Source organism: Euprymna scolopes, chromosome 17 (genome assembly GCF_053919585.1).
Source record: "Euprymna scolopes isolate OS-2025 chromosome 17, ASM5391958v1, whole genome shotgun sequence".
NCBI lineage: Eukaryota > Metazoa > Mollusca > Cephalopoda > Sepiida > Sepiolidae > Euprymna > Euprymna scolopes.
The window spans coordinates 75,736,260-75,758,650 of record NC_136498.1 but is presented as its reverse complement, the minus strand read 5'-3'; the positions used below and the strand labels follow the sequence as shown (position 1 = coordinate 75,758,650).

Here is a 22,391-nt window from a genome sequence, read left to right as displayed (position 1 = left end):
TATATTTTTATTTTCGTGTACATTTGATGCTTCAACAAACAATAATAATTTTTTTGCCGATTGTGGGGCCACGGCACATGTGATTACAAAGGAATCTGATTTTATCAATTTTGACCCCAACTTTAAGCCACAAAATCATTTTGTAGAACTAGCCGACGGGAGTCGAGTCAATGATATCGTTTTGCAAAGAGGCAATGCGAAAATCTCGCTAAAGAACAATAAAGGTGAACAGTGTTTCTGTATTCTAGAAAACGCTCTTCTAATCCCAAAATGTAAACAAAATATATTTTCTGTACAAGCTGCCACAAAACAAGGTGCAAATATAAACTTTAGCCCCAATAAATCAAAACTGGTATACCCGAATGGAACTGTATTCGACATTAAAGAAAATGGACGACTATATTATTTAAATAGTGTAGTCCCATCAAAAACCGCCTGCCATGATCTACAGACATGGCATAAAATTCTTGGACACTGCAATATTCCTGATATCAAAAAGTTGCCGACTGTAGTTGATGGAATGCGAATACAAACATCAAAAACCTTCAACTGCGACGTCTGTACGCAAGGGAAAATGACAAACTATCAAAACAAGATACCAGACAAAAAGGCCAAAAAAATCCTATCAATAGTGCATTGTGACTTGAACGGTCCCGTAGAACCGATGGCCAGAGAACATTATAGATATGTGTTGAATTTCGTAGATGACCATTCAGGTTTAATAATGGTTTACCTTTTAAAGAACAAATCTGATACCCTGCTAGCAACTAAGAAATATCTAGCCGACATGGCCCCCTACGGTGAAATCAAGTGTATTCGCTCTGACAACGGTACGGAATTCACCAATAAAGACTTTGAACTTTTACTAATTAACCATCATATTAGGCATGAAACATCAGCCCCTAGATCGCCACACCAAAACGGGACTGCTGAACGTGCGTGGCGGACACTTTTTGAAATGGCAAGATGCCTACTCATTGAATCAAGACTCCCTAAAAACCTCTGGACGTATGCACTTATGGCGGCAGCCTATATACGCAACAGGTGCTTTAACAAAACACTATCTAAAACTCCATATGAATCTTTCTGCGGTAAGAAACCAAATTTAAGCAGAATGCATATATTTGGTTCAACTAGCTTCGCATATATAGAGAAAAAGAGTAAATTGAATATTAAAGCCGACAGAGGTATATTTCTTGGATACGATAAAAACAGTTCAGCCAATTTAATATTTTTTCCCGAAAAAAATAAAATAAAAAGAATCCGGTGTGTAAAATTCACGGACACGTTAAATTTTACAGACGAAAACCCGTCATATGAAGAGGATGAAATTATATTACCTCAAATAATTAGAACAAATGAAAACAATAAAAATGACGGAGATGAGTGTCCATGATGATGATGATGGTGATGATGATGATGATGATGATGATGATGATGATGATGATGATGATGATGATGATGATGATAAAGTCGAAAGATATCCCAAAAGAAATAGAAGACGACCCGATTTTTTGTGGTCGACAATATAAAAGATTATCAAATCGACTATTGCTATTCAATGGAAAATGCGCCAAAAAGCTTCAACGAAGCAATTAATTCAGAACATTGTGATGAATGGAAAATTGCCATGAAAAAAGAAATAGATGCCTTAACCGAAAATGATACCTATACGGTAGTGCCTCTCCCAAGAGATAAACATGTTATTTCTACCAGATGGGTCTTTACAAAAAAGAGTACAGCATCAGGCGTAGAACAGTACAAAGCGAGATTTGTTGCTAAGGGGTGCTCTCAGATTTACGGTAAAGAATACTTTTCTACGTTTTCGCCGACCACAAACCTAACGATGTGAGAATGGTAGAAATCACCCTAAATTCTCGCCCTAAAACTGAAGACCCACTACTCAAAACAAGGAGGCTAAATGGGAAGCCATCAGGGAACTCATCAGAGATGCCCCATAGGGAAATATCTTTTCTCTTCAGGCTGAACAGTGCGCAAATGAGACCACTGAATGGTTCAAAACTGCAATTAAAGCACATGTTCCCACACGGAAATTCTATACACAGCCCAACTCTCCCCAATGGTTTACTTCTGCTTATGCAGCTGCTATTGCTAAAAGGCAGCATGCGTTCCGCAGATTCAACCGACGTAAGTCCAGTTCAAACAGACAGAAGTATATAGAAGCTAGAAATAATTGTAATAGCGATAGCTAAGACAGAATACATTGAAACCACCAGAAAACGCATCAAAGCACAGAAATTAGGAACCCGTGATTTTAGGAAAATCTATAACAGTGTAATAAATAATAGGCAATCAACGATTCCCCCCACTATCAAACAATCATGAGGTTGATTGCACGGCAACCAACAAAGCTAACCTGCTTGCCAGTCGGTTTGCGTCAAACTCCACACTGGACCCGGCACACGACTCCCTCCCCGACTTTCTTTGCGAACAGACGCCACACTAGACGATTTGAAAATATCCCCTTCTCAGGTGCATAGTATCATAAAAAACCGAGACACCTTAAAAGCATGTGGACCAGATCTCATCCCGACTGTGCTATTAAAAAAATGCTCTACAGAGGTTGTTCCAGTTCTCTCCAAACTTTACAATAAATGCCTTAACGGATCTTGATTCTGGTGAAAGAACTGACCCATTAAATTAACTCCCTATTAGCTTCCTCCCACTTTTCGCCAAAATATTTGAGTCCTTAGTTAATCAAGCCCTAGTTCAACACCTAACAGTTGCTAAACTCCTGACTGACAAACAATATAGATTCAGGCAAGTCCGTTCAACAGCAGATATCTTAATTGTTGTCCCTGAACGTATATACCGTTCACTGGACAAAACAGGGGGGATAGAGCAGTAGCCCTTGATATATCTAAGGCTTTTGACAGGGTATGGCACGATGGTCTTCTAAGGAAACTTAGGATCATATGGTATCACTGGAAGAATACATAATGTAATTAAATCCTTCTTAAGTAAGAGAAAATTCCAAGTTGTCTTTGTCGGTCGTACATCTAAACAATATGATATACATGCGGGAGTACCTAAGGAGTATATACTTGGACTTTTATTATTCCTGATATTCATAAACGACCTCCCTGATAAAATTGTTTCGGAGATGGGTATATTTGCCGATGACACCACTCTCTATGACAGGCATAAAGGGGAAAAAATGAACACATATCTAAGGAAATGGCAGAAACACTAGAGGATGACCTCGAATCTGTAGTGGAATGGGGACAAAAATGGATGGTCACATTCAATGCTAGCAAGACTTAGCTTGTTTCCTTCAATAACTACAAGAAACCTTCTCTACCACCAATAGCAATGGAAAAGAACACATTGCCTGAAAGTACTTCTTTAAACTCCTCGGCCTATCGTTTACAGGGAACATGAACTGGAATATATACATTGAGAGCATTGTCAAGGCTGCTGCAAAGAAGGTAGGCTCTCTCTACTGTGCTAGATAATTACTTACGCCTGGAAGTATCCTGTACCTCTATACGCCGACTCTTCGCCCATGTATGGAGTACTATTGTCACATTTGGGCTGGTGTATCTGCTGCTTGTCTCTCACTCTTGGACAGGGTTCAAAAGAGTCGCCAACCTGATAGGTCCTGAATTGTCATCTAGACTTAAACCTCTGTCCCCTCGACGAAATGTTGCATCCCTCTGCCTGTTCTACAAGTACTTTAATGGTGAATGCTCTCACGAACTAGCACTGGTACCTCCTCGACATGACTACCCCCGACAAACCCGACAAGCAACTTAGTCCCACCCATTTACAGTTGAGATCCCTAGGTGTAAGAAAGCCTTTTACTCCAATAGTTTCTTCCCCAGAACTGCAAGTCTTTGGAACTCCCTTCCGGGATTCTGCTTTCCCAAGTGTACTGATATGCAGAAGTTCAAGTGTAATGTGAACAAACATAATTCTACTCATCTCCCTTCATAATGCCCACGCAAATTATGTCCCCGATAGTAGCCCCCTACTTCAAGGGTACTGTGCCTTGTTTAGGGTGAAAATTGAATTAAAAAAAAGAATACTTCTTATAGGCTCAGAATCAATGCTCAAATATTGCAATAAATGTCCAGATATCCGTGTAATGTATTTTAACATTTGGGGCTTATTTTTACATCAACTTCATTTACAATGGATAGACGTCAACGACATAAAATACTAAAAAATATGTTGACGGAAAAATATCCAGGTTAAATTTATTCAAATTCAAGCCATTTTATTTGGCAAAAAATATATCAAATGACGGAAGATACAGTTGAATTGTTGCGTTAATGTATTTAATACTTCTCTTATAAGCCTATTCCAACGTGGAAGGATCCTGATTGAGAAAGCTGCCTTCCTGTTCAATTGAAATCGGCGTAATTTATTGCGTAGATATCTTTCTGGTGCAAAACTGAAATATATGATCCGCAGTATATCATAATGCACATTGAAGAGGTTGTATGCCAAAATGAGATCACCGCATAGTCATCGGCGCTCAAGGGAGAGACGTTTATTGAGTCGGCTTGCATAGGGCAGGTTCGATAGACCCTATACCATTTGAGCAGGCAGTATTTAAGCTCTATCAAAATGCTGGATATCTCGTATAAGTATGGGCATGAGGTCTGGGTGCCATCATCTAAAATGGTTTCACGGGGAAGACATCAAGTGGGAAAATATTTCAAGAATGAGCTTGCAGAAATAACGTCGAATTTAAAAGAACAGTGTTTCTTGTTTAGTTAGCAGGATCAATACAATGCTTAGATGACTTAGACGATAAGTCGGTAAGAAAACCAAAGTATTTTTCTCGTTCATCTGCTTGATCAGACCATAGCCGAAAGAGTCGACCAGAAAGAGCAATCTTCTGCAATATGGCAGCATTTATCCACATTAAGTTTCCATTCAATCGACTATTTCCAGGCACATTGAAGACCAGAGCTAATATTTCCACTTTCGCTTATACGATCCACTAATTGACATCATCTGCAAATAAGAGCACGTCTCTAGCAATCACTTCTGGCATGTTGTTGATATCAAGTAGAAAGAGAATATAATTCTTGAGAAATACCGGTGTAAGCATTCAGATGGCGACCCAAGTTTATTAGACCTCTACGTTGTTGTGCAGCTGATTACAAAAGGATATTGAATATTTTATCTAACGTATGTGCTTTCTTCTGTTGTAACAATGCTCCTATTATCTATAACGGTTTCCTATTTCGAACAACGAAATACATACGTGTAAATTAATTGTACTACGTTTCATGTTTGTTTTCTGAGATATTGTGTGGTGGATCACTTTGAGTTTAGTTGTAAAATGTCTCGTCGTGCTCGTATTCCATAAGCGGTATTTCTGATAAAAGGACAAAGAATTGCTGTTTTCTTGGTTAGAATCGATCCAGCTGACACTAATCGTTGTCTAGTTTTTTTTACCTTAAAGTAGTATGTTTAAGCTCCTTACGGCAAATGACTTCATAGCCTTGTCTCGTGTGATTTCCATTAAAAAAATAAATGGTAATCTTGCTTGCTTGGCAAATTGTTTGCCTTTTTTTACAAAGGAATCACCACTTATTAAAGCACAGAGGCCACACGTGGATAAGGGTTAAAGTGTACAGTGGCCAAAAGGACAATATCCTAGTAATCGTTAGAAGTGTAAATTTGGTAAATTGGATTACTTAAGGGGAACGGCTCATCAAGAACTTGTTTACGTTGGACTTGAAGACGACCATATTCTAGTCAGCTGAAAAGCAGGTAAACGGAAGAGAGTTCAACATGTGTGCAGTTCTAAGAAAAAAGCGTTGTTCATGAAATCTACATTTAGGTTTAGGCACAGATAAAGAGTGTGGGAAATTATTGATAGTGTTTACAACAAAACGAGTGCTTCTCGTAAATGCTTGGCGAGGCCGGAAACCATAGATTGGAGCTCAGACGAGCACTTGCCATAAAAATAACGAAAAAACAAAGACAGGCTCGCAACGTCTCTTCTGAAAGAAAGGGGTTGCAGGGAAGAGAAAAGGGCACCCCCACTAGGCCACTTAGTCTATTATGAACTCTGTTAAGGAAGCATAAGACCTTTCTAGCAGCTCCTACCCAGATGTGACAGCAATACTCCATCTGTTGACGTACCTGACTCTTATATAGGTGGATAATTGCATCAGTAGGTAGATATCCAACTGGATCGATAGAAGGATCCCATCATTTTTCCAGCGACCTTGGCAACGGATTTTATGTACGTATTTCATTTTAGATTAGGAGTAAAGGTCAAGTCCAGAAGCTTGTCAAAACATGGAGCGTTCCCAAGACGAGGGCCATTAATTTTAACTGATGCCAGAACGCTGATGATGCAAAGATAGAAGCTTGGTTTTAGATGCATTAAAACTAACCATCCCATTGTACCACATGCTCAAGATCAGATGAAAGAGAATCAGAGAGAACTTGGTCGTTTACGGCCTTTGATGTGCTGCCACAGATGGTAGTGTCGTAAGCAAAAATGTCTACGAATGATCTGATTGTTGTCATATTGAATGATATGGATGGTGATTGACAGAATAATGAAACAGTATATACGGCATAATCACGTTGACACACCGGTTCTTCTCAGATCTTCCAAGTTAAGCAACATTGAAACTGGTCAGTACCAGATGAGTGGCGATTTATGTAGAAGGACGTTGACACCTTGCTGCAGGAACAATAAAAACGTGTACATCGCCATCTTCCTTGATCGGGATATACAAGCGACTGAGAACCGCTTGTATAAGCTTTACTCCTGATTTCAACACCGTTGAAGTAAATACTGAATATATATATATATATATATATATATATATATATATATATATATATATATATATATATATACTCTATTGAAGATTAGTAAAATATCAATATTTCACTAAATATACGTCACAAAAAATCAAAATTGTATCATCAAATGATTGTTTCAAGGTTAGTTATATCCCAAAATGTTATTCAAATTCATGCGATATTCACACAGTTATGACATTTTATTCTTTATCCAGGAATTTTCACTGTCCATCGCTTTATTGCAAGTCTAATAAAATGTTATTTTGGGGCAAAAATACAATGTCTAATCATAAAAAACTTTTACTTTTTTATTTTTCTGTTAAAGAATAATAAACAAAAGCACATCCTAGGTGCTAAGCCTCAAATAAATTAATCATCGTCATATCATCCATTTTTTAAAATAACTTTAAACAACCATTAATCCACCGAGGAAGTCAATTGTTTTGATCTGATAAGAAGTAATGGCTCTGGCGACATCAACTATTTCCCTTCACAAGGCATCCTTTGAAGTAAATTGCTCTCTTCCCTCATAACTCCGTCTTTTCAATATTGTCCAGTGATGTTCCATGGGGTTAAGATCTGGAGAGCAGGGTTGCCACGTTATGAGAGTTTCTCAAACGAAGCCCATAGATTCAAGGGAGGCTGCAGTCGCCCTAGCAGAGTGGGATTGTGCACTGACACGCATAACAATTATCTGAAAGCGACGTGACAATGGTAGCTCATCTAATCATGGCGAAAAATAATTATCCAAAAAAGGCTATGTACCCATAGCTAGTAAGCCTAAAACCCTCTGGCATTCGGAATGGTCCAATCAACTTATGCCCAATGATTCCCGCCCAAAACATAATGCCTCCACCTCCTCGTTAGCGATTAACTTTGTAAGGATTCGGAGTTTCGTTCGGATTCCAAACTTTGGCCCATCCATCTGAATCATCAATAGTAACACGGGCCTCATCCGTAAATAGAACACGTTGGAAATCCATTTTCATGTAATTCTGGGTCCAAACTATTCGTTTTCCCCTATGTTGATTGCACAATGAAGACCTTGGATAAGGTTTGATGTTCCGTGCCATCTCATTCAATACATTGCATCGGACCTACCTTGATCTTGGAGCGATTCCATTTCTTGCAAAAATGGAAGCATTGATGCTGTTTGAGTTTTCGGTTAACTTCTCTATTAATTTTCCGAATATCACGACCTGAAAGGTTTCTCTTGGTGCCCTTATCCTTTCTGGATTTGGTGTTGGGGTTGTTCACGAATGAAGCTAAGATTTTGGGATCCCTTTCCAGCTCTGTGGCAAAATATTTGATTGATAATCCTTCTGCGAGTCCAGCAACAATCATTTGCTTTTAGATATCCTTCAATCGCCGTTTTTTTTGGGGGGGGAGGGGGTTGCATCGTAATGAATCTGCAATAAAGCGATGGGCAGTATAAATTCCTTGATATTAAATAAAATGCCATAACTTCGTGAATATCGCATGGATTTGAATAAAATTATAGAGAAATAGCTAACCTTAAAACAGACCTTTCATGATACAATTTTAATGTTTTTGTGACGTATATTTAGTGAAATATTGATATTTTACTAATCTTCAATAAAGTAACTGACACATTATATATATATATATATATATATATATATATATATATATATATATATATATACTAGAAGGAATAGCCAACGTTTCCCGGGATTAAATGAGACTGAACGAATGTTCCACACTTTCCATGCTTTTATTGTGATCAAAATTTACCATTTTTCAATCTAGTCGGTTTATTGCCTGCTTTAGTCGGGACCCGGGAGAAAGCTTCACATGCCTCCCAGCAGTGACTTAGTCATCAATACATTGTAGTCTACATTGCACTGTAGAGAATCTGTTGTTGATTTATAATGACTTGAATTATAGGATACAATACAAAAGTCAAGTATTATGGTTCAGTTGTACTCAAAACAAAAAACATTAATTTTCAATGTGCATTTATCCTATCAAAGGATCTTATATTTATTTCATACGCCTGGCCCTTTTTTGTGCAGTGATAAACATCTCAAATGCACTTATGGTGTTTAGGTGTATAAGGGTGACTTTTAATTTTTTATTCAGATTTTTTCGATTTTCGATTTTCGAGAATTATCGGAGGCATTCGAATGCAAAACTCATCTAAGAACACTCCCAGACACGTACATATGTATGGAATTCCAACTCTCGGCCTAGCCGTTTCGGAGACCAACGGAACTCACGCACACAGGCAAATTGAATTTCACACACGCCCACACACACACATATATATATATATAGACTGTTTAATTAATTAATTAATTAATTAATTAATATCGAGTCTTATATTAATTATTATAGATTATTTAATTAATTAATATAGACTGTTTAATGCATATAAACATTTTTACTTAGTTAATTAATATATGATGTTTAATTAATTAATATAGAACGTTAAAATTATTACGAAATGTTTAATTAGTCAATTAATTAATATAGTATGATTAATTAAAACCGAGGGAATGTGTGGAATAATATTGCAGGTACTTGATTTAGATATACCTGCAACTAATAGGTTGCAGAAGATGACAGGAACATGGATCCGTGCATCAAATTGTTAAGGGCATCCATACATATTATAACTATTTCTTTTTCTCATCTATTTCTTAGTACTAGGAATTATAGTGGAATATTTATAATTATAGTGGAATATTTAAACAATCAAAGAGTTGGTCGCAGTTGCTTTAATTTAAACCTTGAATTAAAGTATTTCTAGAACTATGTGACGGAATCTGATCCGAATTGAAATAAGGGTTCTATTAAGTACCATTATATCTTGATAATCATCTTTGTAAGCAGACATAAAAGTGGTGCAAAACAGTTTTGTTCGGGAAATTAATTTTTCTTGTTCTGGGATGGGTATTCTGCTAATATATACTGATAAGAATATCTTCACTGCATCGGTAATGTTAATGGTTATTAATGCAAACCTCCAAAATACTAAGATTTCCAGTGAAATATGTGCATCAGAGGATATTATTATTATTATTATTATTATTATTATTATTATTATTATTATTATTATTATTATTATTATTATTATTATAGGTGGTAGTAGATTGAGTGTATCCATGTGTTGGACAAATGTATACTTACAAGTATGCGTGAATTGCTGTTAACAGCTGATAGAGTATTAAATTTCAACATACCTAAAACCAGATTTGAATTTTTTACGGCTCAATAATTTGTATAAAAGTTTTCTATGATTACATTATAAAAAGTGAAAAGATAACATTTTATGTATTATCACCATTAAAAATAAATTGTATACTTTGCCAAAATAGTATTTCTACTTCTATTTTAATCTCCCCTAATTCGCATTAAGAAAATGTTTCGGAAAAAGAAGTCTGTACACTCATATTGTAAACCAGTGGAGACTGTATTTTAGAGAAATCACAGATGAAACATTATGCGCACATGTAGCCAATAATGTTTGCATAAATAAAGAAAGTTATATATATACAGTGTATCACAAAAGTGAGTACACCCCTCACATTTCTTCAAATATTTAAGTATATCTCTTCCATGAGACAACATTGAAAAGTGATTTTTTGACACAATGAAAAGTAGTCTGTCTGCAGCATATATATATATATATATATATATATATATATATATATATATATATATATAACAGAGTTAATTTGTTTTCCCTTCAAAATAACTCAAAATCTATCCATTAAATACTAAATCCCTGGCAACAAAAGTGAGTACATCCCTAAGAAACTACACCTCTAAAAAGTAAGTACAATCCTAAAAACCTACACCCCTAAATGTCTAAATTAAATACTGTGTTTGTTCCCTCCAAAATGTCATGTGACTCTATAGTGTAACTATGCCACGTGTTCATAGGAAGCAGGTGTATTCAGATTTGTAGTGCAGCTCTCACACTCTCTCTTCCAACATAACACCACATGGCAAAGAACACTGAGGATCTTAAAAAACGTATTGTTGGGCTACATAAAGACGACCACAGCTAAAAAAAGATTGCTAACCCTTTGAAACTGAGCTGCAGCACAGTGGCTAAGATCATCCAGTATTTTAAAAGAGCAGGATCCACTCAGAACATGCCTCGGGTAAATCGTCCAAAGAAGCTGAGCATACGTGTTGAGCGTCACATCCAAATGCTTTCTTTGAAACATCGGCGTAGGAGTGCTGTTAGCATTTCTGCAGAGATTAAACAGGTTGGGGCTCAGCTTGTTAGTGCTCAGACCATACGCCGCACACTACATCAAATCGGTGTGCATGGCTGTCACCTCAAGAGGAAGCCTCTTTTGAAGACAATACACAAGAAAGCCCGCAAACAGTTTGCTGAAGACATGTCAACAAAACCCATATATAACTGTAACCATAACCTATGGTCTGATAAGACGAAATTTAATTTGTTTTGTTCTGATGGTCTTAAGCATGTGTGGCAGCGATTGGATGAGGAGTACAAAGATAAGTGTGTCATGCCTACAGTCAAGCATGGTGGTGGGAATGTCATGATCTAGGGCTGCATGAGTGCTGAAAGTATTGAGAGTTAAATTTCATTGAGGGAAATATGAACTCCAAAATGTACCGTCAAATACTGCAGCAGAGCATGGTCCCTTCTCTCCAGAAACTTGTTTGCAGAGCAGTGTTCCATCATGACAATGAGGCAAAACACACATTCAAAACAACCACTGCTTTACTGAAGAAGCTGAGGGCAAAAATGTCTCCAGATGTCAAAGATGTCTGGGGCATCCTGAAGCAGAAGGTGGAGGTGCGCAAAGTCTCAAATATACACCAGCTCCGCGGCGTCATAATTGTAAGAGTGGACGAGCATTCCAGTGGCTACATGTGAAGCCCCGGTAAACTCCATGCCCAGGCAGTTTTGGATAATGATGGTGGCCATACAAAATACTGAGAATTGTCATGTTGTATGTCAATATTAACAACCTTTCTTAAGGTGTACTCACTTTTGTTGCCAGGAATTTAGTTTTTAATGGCTATATTTTGAGTGATTTTGAGGGAAAAACAAATTAACTCTGTTATATATGCTGCAAACAAACTACTTTTCATTGTGTCAAACAATCATTTTTTTTAGTGTTGTCCCATGAAGAGATATACTTAAATATTTGAAAAAATGTGATACACTGTATATCTATAATTACGTTGACACACCGGTTCCAGTCAAACCACCGAAGTAAAGCAACGTTAGGCCTTGTCAGTATTAAAATGTGTGGCCATATTTGAATTCGAGGTGATGAATGTGCTCTCTGCTTTTCTCGGCATTGTTTTCAGTAAGTCTTCAGACACTCCTTGTCACTAGCCATAAGCATTGCTGATTTAGGTGAGGTGTGGGTGGAGTTTGCTCAACCCCTATCTCACAATTACACATGCAGCTATCCTTACAAGGGTGTCCATTGTCTCCTGAGACTGAACGGAGGCATATCTATCTATCTATCTATCTATCTATCTATCTATCTATATATATATATATATATATATATATATATATATAGAGAGAGAGAGAGAGAGAGAGAGAGAGAGAGAGAGTAGAACCCCGAGATACGGTGTCCCCAGGATACGTTTTTAAAAATGTTATGATGTAGAATACGATGTTTTTCCGGCCCCTGGTTACGGTATTTGCCATATTTTATGGTGTTATTTATAATATTATTTGATTATATACATATGTATTATACACTGTACTGTATTTTGTTAGTAATTTTTAATGCCGTATCCCGGCACTGTGTGTGTGTGTGTGTGTGTGTGTGTGTGTGTGTGTGTGTGTGTGTGCACGTGCGCCTTTTTACTATAAGCAAAGAGCCGGGGGCACAGTTTTATCCACAATGGTGAGGTAAGTAAATAAGAACCTATCAACAATAATTTGGGAAAGTATTGAATTCCTCAGCAAGTCATTTGAAGGTGCAGATCTCGTTCGTAAAGAAGCGGCTCCATTTTGTAGGAATAGGAGCCGCTCTCAAACTAGTGTGGCGTGTAAAGCCCCGCATATGTGTGATTGTTTGTTTGTGTGTAAACGGTGATATAAAGATAACATCCAATAGGATACACGAAGAAGAAAATATTTAAAAAAAAAGAAAAGAAAACCACATGAAAATATCAGTAGACTAATATTTGTATTTCTTTTAATAGCATAAACTTCGTCAGAAAAAATAGATATGTTATTTCTGACAACATATATATGTATATTCATAATCTATATTTTCTTTTTTACCACTGCTATATAGACTGAACTTCCGGAAGAGCTCACCACATTCCAAGAGACAACACCGATGGTAACTACCTCAGTTCCCCGTAGACGAAGACCGAATTCTCGTCGGAACAATCGTAAGCGAGTGACCACACCGCCGACCACGTACGACCCGTACATGTGGGAAGGCGGTGATGAAACCGTGGACAACCGCGAAGAAAGGAGGCGAGCCAGAAAAGAAAAGAAGAAACAGGCTGCTATGGAAAGGGAAAGTAATACAAAGCCTGGGTCCGACGTCAACGACGAGACATTCAATAGCGAACGGATGAATAAGGCTCGAACCACTCCGGCCTCTAGTGGCGTGCAGAGTAGCAACGTGTCCACTCGGCATACACTCGCTGTCATCCTTGGAGTCTCTATAGGTTTTCTCGTAATTACTGTCATATTAAGTTTGGTGAGTATATTTTTGGCACGCTTATTGATTTAATAAGAGAGAACTATAAAAAAAGGAAAAGGTATTGAAAGTTGTATGTAAGGAATAATTTATTTCAGGCAGTACGGCGTAAAGCAATTTAACGGTTTTTCGTATCACAATTCATAGTAACTACAGTAAATCAGTAAATATTGAGTAATATACTTCGAGTTTTAATCAATACAGACACATAGTTTGTTTTATTAAAGATCTTTAAATATTCTCATATTTCGAAGCAGACTTAAAGCAAAACCATGATTTAGTTCGACTCAGTTATCTTCCCTTGTTTGGAAGTAAACTTTGATAAAAGTCCAGGATAATTAACATTCGAAAACTCATTAACAACAACAACAACAAAAATGAAAACAAATATTCATAGAGAACGCAAACAATTAAACTCTCTACCGACTCGTAGATTTTAACCATGTGGAAACTGTTTGTAATTTTTTTTCTAAAAATTTATTTTCGATATTCCTGTGGCTTATCAACATACGACAAAATAGATGGAGACATAGATGATGGCTTAACTTAAGATAGGTTCATCCTAAAATGATAATAAAAATATTTATTTACCTTTCCACTAAGTCCGAGTGGCAAGCCCTTCACCAAAACAAAGTCATGAAAAACCAAGCACACATATTAACACTTAAGTTTAACGAGTTTAAGCGAGCATCATCTTTATTTTTGTGTGTCGATGAAATAACTTCCATCGAAATAACATTTTACTATTTCCACATTTTAAAATTTTACCGTTCGGTAAACAATTGCATTACACTGTTTTTACTATAAATTATTTATTGCGTTTTTATCTTAAACGTTTAATATAAACAATAAAAATAGATAAATGTTAGGTTTCTTTGCGTCTTTACATCATCAAGATTTTGACGTTGAGAGACGACGTCGCACTAGACACGCCATGACATCAGATGGCATCAAAGATATAATTTTTTAAAAATTCTATTAAAGCAAATTAAAATTTAAATAAGTTAATAACGTAAATCATTCGCAGAAATTATATACGTTTTATTCATGAACCATCAGAAAGCATAGAACATTGAAACATTTGTAGGACGGTAAAAAGAGTCTAAAAATATTTCGATAGAACCATACTTAGTTTCAGTGTCTGTTTATGTGTGAGTATAAACAGTGCTGTGAGTGCATTTTCTCCCACGAGTCATTTTGGGTAGTGCTTATTTCTCATAAAGTTATATAAAGTAAAATAACGTAATAGAATGTATTTGAAATCTGGTTTTAATAATCGACAATGTATTGGAGATGTTTTATAATTTAAAATATTAAACTATATATATATATATATATATATATATATATGTTTGTATGTTTGTTATTCAGGCAAGTTTACATACACAGGCTAAACGTCCAAATAATTCTTAGCGCTTTTATATAAAAGTGATCAATAATGCATAAAACTGTTTACCAGGTATAAATATTTTTTTAAATTTATACAAACATTATTTAACTACAAAAGTGTGTATGTTTATGTAGGCATCGAATTTGAATAGTTGATTGTAGGGGAATGAGCTTGATTCAGCACATTGCTGCGTATATTTTACCATAGATTATGTTTTCAGTCTTTATCTCTATTCCTATTACTCTATGTCCAGGGATTTAGTTGAAGAAAAATGTCCTATACCAAGATAAAACGCAAAGTTTCTCGAGTCAAACCTTACCTAAAATCAAATGCTTTTCGCTTTACATTTATTTTACAATTACATTTTGGCTGTTCATAGATGTTTGGCGCGAATTAAACTCCCTTGATAATGCAGTAAAATCTTATGAATACAAAATATAATACCGCGTTGTAATTCACCGAGAGACTTTACGATGCTTCCATAGAACAGGACCCATGTCGACTCGATTATTTGCGATTGTGATTTACAAAACAAACAACAACAAAAACAGTAAAGATTGGTAAGTGTTATGATAAAGATTTCTGCTTTTTTTTTTACTTCAACTTTTTGCTATTTATTGAATAATTGGGCATTAAGCGCACAAAAAGAAAACTAAACGTGGGGAAAGGGAGGTGCTTTAACATTATCTAAAGGAATTTTATTCTTAATCAGAATTGACCCTATCATGATTGTCTCTGTCGTCGCATTTGCGGAGCCAAAACCGGAATTCTAAAAAGAGTATATTCTCCTGACTATAAGCAAAGTTAGAGTTTATGATAATTTCAGCGTCCCCAATTAAAATAAACATAGTAAAAAAACAAAACTTTCCCAAAATAATTAAAGAAAAGTTTATTCTGCTGCTAATTTGAAGAACATTATTAAACCCATTCCTAAGGTGTGGTAATTCTTTTTAACTTTCATTCAAGGAACAAATGAAAAAAATAATGTTTCATTTAATATCGGCACTAATTGACTGTAAGGCGACGTTTTGGCTTTCTGGTCTGTTCTGTAACTTGTGGTATGTACTTCCTTCGCACCACATAAAGATGTGACACAAGGAGGAATACTTTGGCCTATGAAAATTTTCTGGGCAGCCCCGTCGGCTTACCCAGGTCGGAACGCCTCAGTCAGAAAGCAATAAACTTACTCAACACGCAAGACCTGGGAAGGTGGTCCTCCTAAGACTATCCTGAACGAATGCTTCAGCCCGAAAGATAAAGGGCCACCGAAATGGCCTAGTTTCTACAGATCTGATTGTCGAGGTCAAAATTTCGATTGGCATTTGTCCGCGACCGTAAGCAAGTTCCAAATGAATGCCATGGGATGCTGTTTCTTTTTATTCGAGTAAAATTATGTTTGGTGTTGGTATTGTGTTTAGTTTTTATTCGCAACCCCTAGCAAAAAAAAACAAACAAACATAGACACAGAAATATTTTTAATATCGTAAATCCTTAACAATGACGAGTACCTACCTTTCCCTTTTTTGTGTGTCTTTCACGCGTGTTTTTTTTTACAATTAACTTTCAAGTTATATTTCATATTTTATTTATGATTGTTACATGTTTGTTTCTTTAATGTGATGTCCCGTCCCTTCGTGGTTAGTGTCTCTTCTGTATCGTGCAAACGTTTGTTACGTCCATGTTGTTGCAAATTGAAAATATTCACGAAATGGCAAAAATAGATCTTTCAAGCGAAAAAAGATAATATGACAAAAAAAAAAAAAACATCAGATATCTTTAAGTATTACTTAAAAGCTTAGAAAATATAAACATGGTCGAAAATTACTCAGGTTTGCTCTTGTTTACTTATGTACATCCGGCATTTTTTTAAAGATACGGAAGGCTATAATAACCTATAATCTACAACGTATCTCCAGCTCTCCTGAACGCTATCCAAGTCTTCTAAGAGTCAAACACGAGATGATAATAGCGTATGGGTACAATGTTCAAGACTTTTTCTCTCATTTCTTTTTCACGCGTGTTCTTTTTTGTCCTTTTTTATTCTGCTGCTGTTTTCGCATCGGCTCTATTTATCTCCTATTACTACAAAACGCATTTATGAACGTCTTACATTGTTTATCTAATATTATACAATTATACTTATTCATGTTTTTTTTTTTTCTAATCAAACGGAAATATTGTTCAGGAGATATAGAGAAATATTATAGGTTAAAAGTGCCGTCCGTAAGTAAACGCATAAATATAAAATTAAGTGGCATAAATATTAACTAAATTACATAAATGCTAATATATTAATTACATATATAAGTGTATATGTATATACTTATATATGTATACATGTGTTTATATTTACAATTTCTGAATTTTAATAACAGAAAGCTTTTCGAATATCTTGCTAGAGTAAAAACAGCGCTATAAAAATTTTTTTTATATTACCTCGACTAAATTAATGTATAAATTAATATATATATATATATATATATATATGTGTGTGTACATACATATATATATATATATTGTCGGAATTAGCATACCGACGAGTAGGGGGGAGGGGAAGAAAAGACGGTTTAAGTCTTGCAACTGAATGTCGACGTTGCTTACAAGTAGTCTTTCCTTGTAAAAGTAAAAAATGGGTAACGATGGTCGAAGTGTAATTTATCCAAAAGACTACAACAACAGTAGAGCGGCCACCCCTTTCTATCTACTCCAACTCTCAGTCAACGAGATTCACGCGTGACTGAAATGTCTATTTAACTTGTAAGGAATAGGCACTCAGGTTCTTTGATTAACGGACCACCGGCCGTGTTGGTCACAGCTACCAGCACTCCTTTCTTCCCCACCGACCTACCCTTGGCAAGTCAACCAATTCAAAATTCTCACAATATATATATATAATATATATACATACATATACATGTATATATAATATATATATATATAAACATTTTAGAGAGGGTTTATTGTTCCAAATGTTTGTGCTTGAACGCGAATGTTGTCTGAGTAAAGTAGCTGGAAATCTGCCAGGTATTGTTTGCGAATTGGATTTTTAATGTTCGATAAAAATGCTATTTTTGGAGTGAAAACACAACTGGCGAGAGATATACAACGTGGTTGGCAGTCTGCTAACCAAAGAAGAAATTCTCAGGTACGAATTAGCACATTTATTTTTTACTATACAACATGCACCGCTTACAGAACCTTTTCCCAACCTTCCTTTAAAATCGATAGAAAAACGCACGTTTTTTTTTTTAAATTGTTTTTGTATTTTCTTTTGTCGCTGCCGCTTTAATCGAGGGGGGAACGACCCGTTTTCCATTGTTTATTCCCCTTTCGTTGTATTTATCGTCTGCTTTGGCATGAGCTTTAGTTTCCGGAACAACCTCATCTTTACCTAGTGGAATCCACCACTCCTCATCTTCTACCCAATGTTTTATTCATCCGACATTCTTTTTATATGCTTAAGAATATATCTATTCTGATCATTCCTGTAATTATTCGGACTCTCAATTTCATTTAGTGTTTTTAGCACATTTTCAACTGCACAGATTCAACAGCTATCCTCAAGTGAAACAAAAATCAAATAAAAAATATAAACAAATTAAAGTCGTAAAATGTTTGCATTTTCTTCATTGTTGAAAAAAAAAAATCCGTTTCTGAATTTCCGAGATGCTGATTAATAATTCGTATTGTTTGAATTATCCGAAGTACTGTTCTCGTCTTAAGCGTTATTTGAATAACGTTTCGGTTGATGAAATCTTCGACCTTCTTCAACTGTATTTTATCAAACTCTGGAATCTTTCTGTCGAACTTGGGAATCGACTCGGAATTTCGAATGGAACTGAGTTTAATCCACAAGTAGCATACTCTCGTTTCGCCATTACTGGGTATAAATCTTAGTTAATTTACAATTGTATTTTGTGTGTCACCCACACAAAGGACTGAATCTTAAGTCTACAGAAGAATGTAACTTACAACTGAATTTCACGAAATATTTTATTTACAACGCCACATAAGGTAAAATCGAGTTGAAAGTTGCACTTTAAATGAATAAAGGATTTTGTTAGAAATTATATGTAGATTCCCGAATTCGAGAGAAAATTTTTTAAGCTCAACAATGTACTCTTGAAGTAGGTCGCAGCTCATATCGAATAAAACGTTTGGAGAATAGCACTCCAAATAAGATTAGTAGTTCAAATAATAATGAAAATGCGAAAATGTCCGATTTGTACTCGTCGAAATTTCAGATTTCAAAAGTTCCCAGTTTTCCAACAATTTCATTTTTAAGTGTCTTTAGTCACGGGCGCCATTTTGAAGAGAGATAGATAGAGAGTCCGAATGAATGCACCAGAAAAAATATCTTTTAAATAGAAAACGAAACATAATAACTGATGAATATTTAAAAAAAAAAAAAATACTTATCGCTTTCTCCCGAATGCAAATTATCCTCAATGAGCGATTATTCACACTGCGGGACTGAAAATAAGTAAATAATACCACAAAGTGAAAAATCCTGTACGAGTCCCATTTTGTTTTTTTGTTTTTTTACGTTGAGGTATTTTTTGCTTATTTCCAGCTCTACGGACTAATTAGACGTTCGTTTAGTAATATTATTCTCGCAAACAATAGCACCAAGAAATTTATCAACTTATTGGATACTAAATGTAAATGGTTGATCTTAAATACGTTATGAGATCAAAATCGCAACAGATCATCGCATGCAGTCCACTATATGGAAAACGATAGTATATGCTCACTGGATGATGGTGTGGATCTTCCAATAATTGCCTGTGCATCCAATTCATCTAAGAATTCCTTTCCAATGGATTGGTACCCATCCACTTTAGAACCCAATCTCCGGCAATTTCATCCCAGCATCTTCAAACAGGTTATAAAGCAGCTGGAAGATGACTAAGTTAAGACTACTAGAATCAAAACACGACCCCCACCCTTTTCCACCATGTTTAAAACTGTCTTTCTATTCTTAACATGCTGAAAGTCATTTTCAGTTTAATTTATATATATATGTATATTTTTAATGATTTTCACGTTTTCATTGAAATTTGTAGTCCTCTGACAGCTGATTGGATAATCGCTTCAGTATCTCCTCGCTGCTTACATAACCTACCAGAACATGCCAACTCGAAGTTGTCGGAGATTATGTCGTAAACTAGATGTGTACTTAACTCCTTTTGAATGGATTGCATCATGGATGATTTTAAAACTATGGCCCCACAGCCAATTTTTGAATTATGTTTTTATCAGTTTTTTTCAAATGTCCTTTCACATTGGACGTGAATGTGCAGATGACTTTGGAAACTCAATAAAGATGATCATGTATTGTTATGGAGTATGTTGGCTGCCTGCTTCTTTGTCATGCACTGCTTATATATGTTCTTCTTCTTATTTTTGTCTAATTACTAAACGATTCGACATTGCATTTCTGTTTGATATAATAGGTCAACCTGATCAGGGATACACTAACAATTCGGCAAGGTGAAACAGTAGACATTTCGCAAGCGACTAGAATTTATCCCCTCTCCCTTCGTGTGACTGACTCATACATTTAGATAAAAATCGATTTATAATCATTTATATAAGATATGATGTCAGAAAACTGTTCAACAGGATGACCTCTAAAAACGTCACTCGTTAATAAAGGTCACATTTTTTTTTCTGAAGTCCAATCGCATTTAGAATACAAACAGCTTAATTAAGTAATGAATTTCTAACAGCCTTTATTCTATCGCCGTACAATAATCGGCATACCTGAATACGACATGCGAAATTGCGACGTGCGAAATTGTTAATAACTGTGACACACTCCTCTGGTGGTAATCGAGTCGTAAGTTACACTGTAAATTAAAAAAAAAAAAAGGTTTCGCTAACAATTAGGCGCAAATCCCAAATTCGACAGAAAAATTTTCTAGTTCGATAATATACACCCGAAGACGGTCGCATATTGAGTGAAACATTTTGAGAAAAGCACTCAAAGTAGTTCAAATAATATTATTATTTTAATATTATTTTATATTATTATTTTAATATTTTTAATTATTTTTTAATATTATTTTCATCATTATTTTAATATCATTTATTATTATTTTTTAATATTATTTATAATTATTATTTTAATGTTATTATTTTATTTTTATTATTTTAATATTATTTTTTATTACTTTATTTTGGCTGTGAGTTACATTTTAAGTTTAAGTATAGTGCGAGCTGTTTTTCTTACGGCATATCAACACTTTTCTGGTTGTTAATGCTGAATATGGCCATTTTGATAACAATTTATATGCTTCAATTCTTTATATTTTCATATATGTATTTATGATGTTTAGCTGGGTTGTTTTGAAGTAAAAAATTGTGCTTTTACTATTGGTTTCGCAGAACATGATTGAGTTTTGCAAAGGGGGAAAAAAGAAAACAATAACATCAATGGTTTAGGTTAGGAAGTCAATATATTTAGCCAGTATCATCTTGTAGCACCGTATAGACTGAGGATTATTTTCATGAATATTATCTTTGGAATCACAACACAGACTAAACTTAGTATGTCTTTCATGAGGAGGGATAAAAATGTAGCATGTGAAACCCATTCAAGATTATCCTCACATGTCATTAAACCACGATAAAAAAAATGACTGTAGAACATTCATGACCGACCATGCATAGACATATCAGATATATATTTTAGTTTATTTGTGGCAAATAAGATTGAAATGCAGAAGTGATCTTGAATCTTATTAAAGACTCCATTTGTGGCATTTTGAAGAGGTCATCTTGAATAAAGCTATATTTCCCGGCGCTGTGGATATTATAAAGATAAATTTGCTTCTCCCGTGAAGAAAAGACGAACCATTTTATTTTTCTTAGTTCTTGTAATAATTCACTTGAGAATGGATGCTGACTTTGTGCAATCGTAAATTCCAGATGGGAAGACTAAGAAGAATGAGTCCGGAAAATTACAGAAACGTCATAATTCTGTAGTAACAATGTATCAGTTCTGTGCTCCTTCCTAGAAATACCATTGAATTAATTAAATGTCTTTGACGCCCCAGAATCCATACCTTTTAATTATCTGTTTAGCTGCTCTGTTTATCTTTCTTTTATTTTATTTTCCAAAAATATTGATCTCGTCTTTAGAATTTAACATGTAGTGTTTTGTAGACTTGAAGATGACAATTCTTGTTTATAATTTGCTTATTCAAAGGGAGATAATCGATTATATTAATAATATGTCTTAACTCAATTTTTAAATTATGTAACATTGAAGTTTCCATAATAATTTTTAAATTGATATTTAATGAAAACCAAGAATAAATTAACAGATAGGATTTAAAGAGTAAAATAGAGTTTCTATCATTGAACATTGAAACTTTTAATTTCAATGTCCAATCTTCAAAAAAGAAGAAAATAACTCTTCAGTGATTATGAAAACCCTATAACTGAAAGGATTATTTCTATTTTAATAGGTTAAACATAAAAAGATAACCAGATAAGCATTT

General features: G+C 35.1%; 1 protein-coding gene across 7 annotated transcripts in view; it reads left to right on the top strand.

Annotated features, from left to right (window-relative positions):
- Positions 1–22,391, top strand: part of LOC145296805 (uncharacterized) — a 432,324-nt gene that overhangs the window by 368,861 nt on the left and 41,072 nt on the right. For all 7 annotated transcript variants that reach the window (XM_080142884.1, XM_080142887.1, XM_080142886.1 and 4 more), the window contains one exon: positions 13,077–13,493. In XM_080142884.1, coding sequence (XP_079999010.1) covers positions 13,077–13,493 — 417 coding nt within the window. The remainder of the gene's footprint in view (positions 1–13,076; positions 13,494–22,391) is intronic.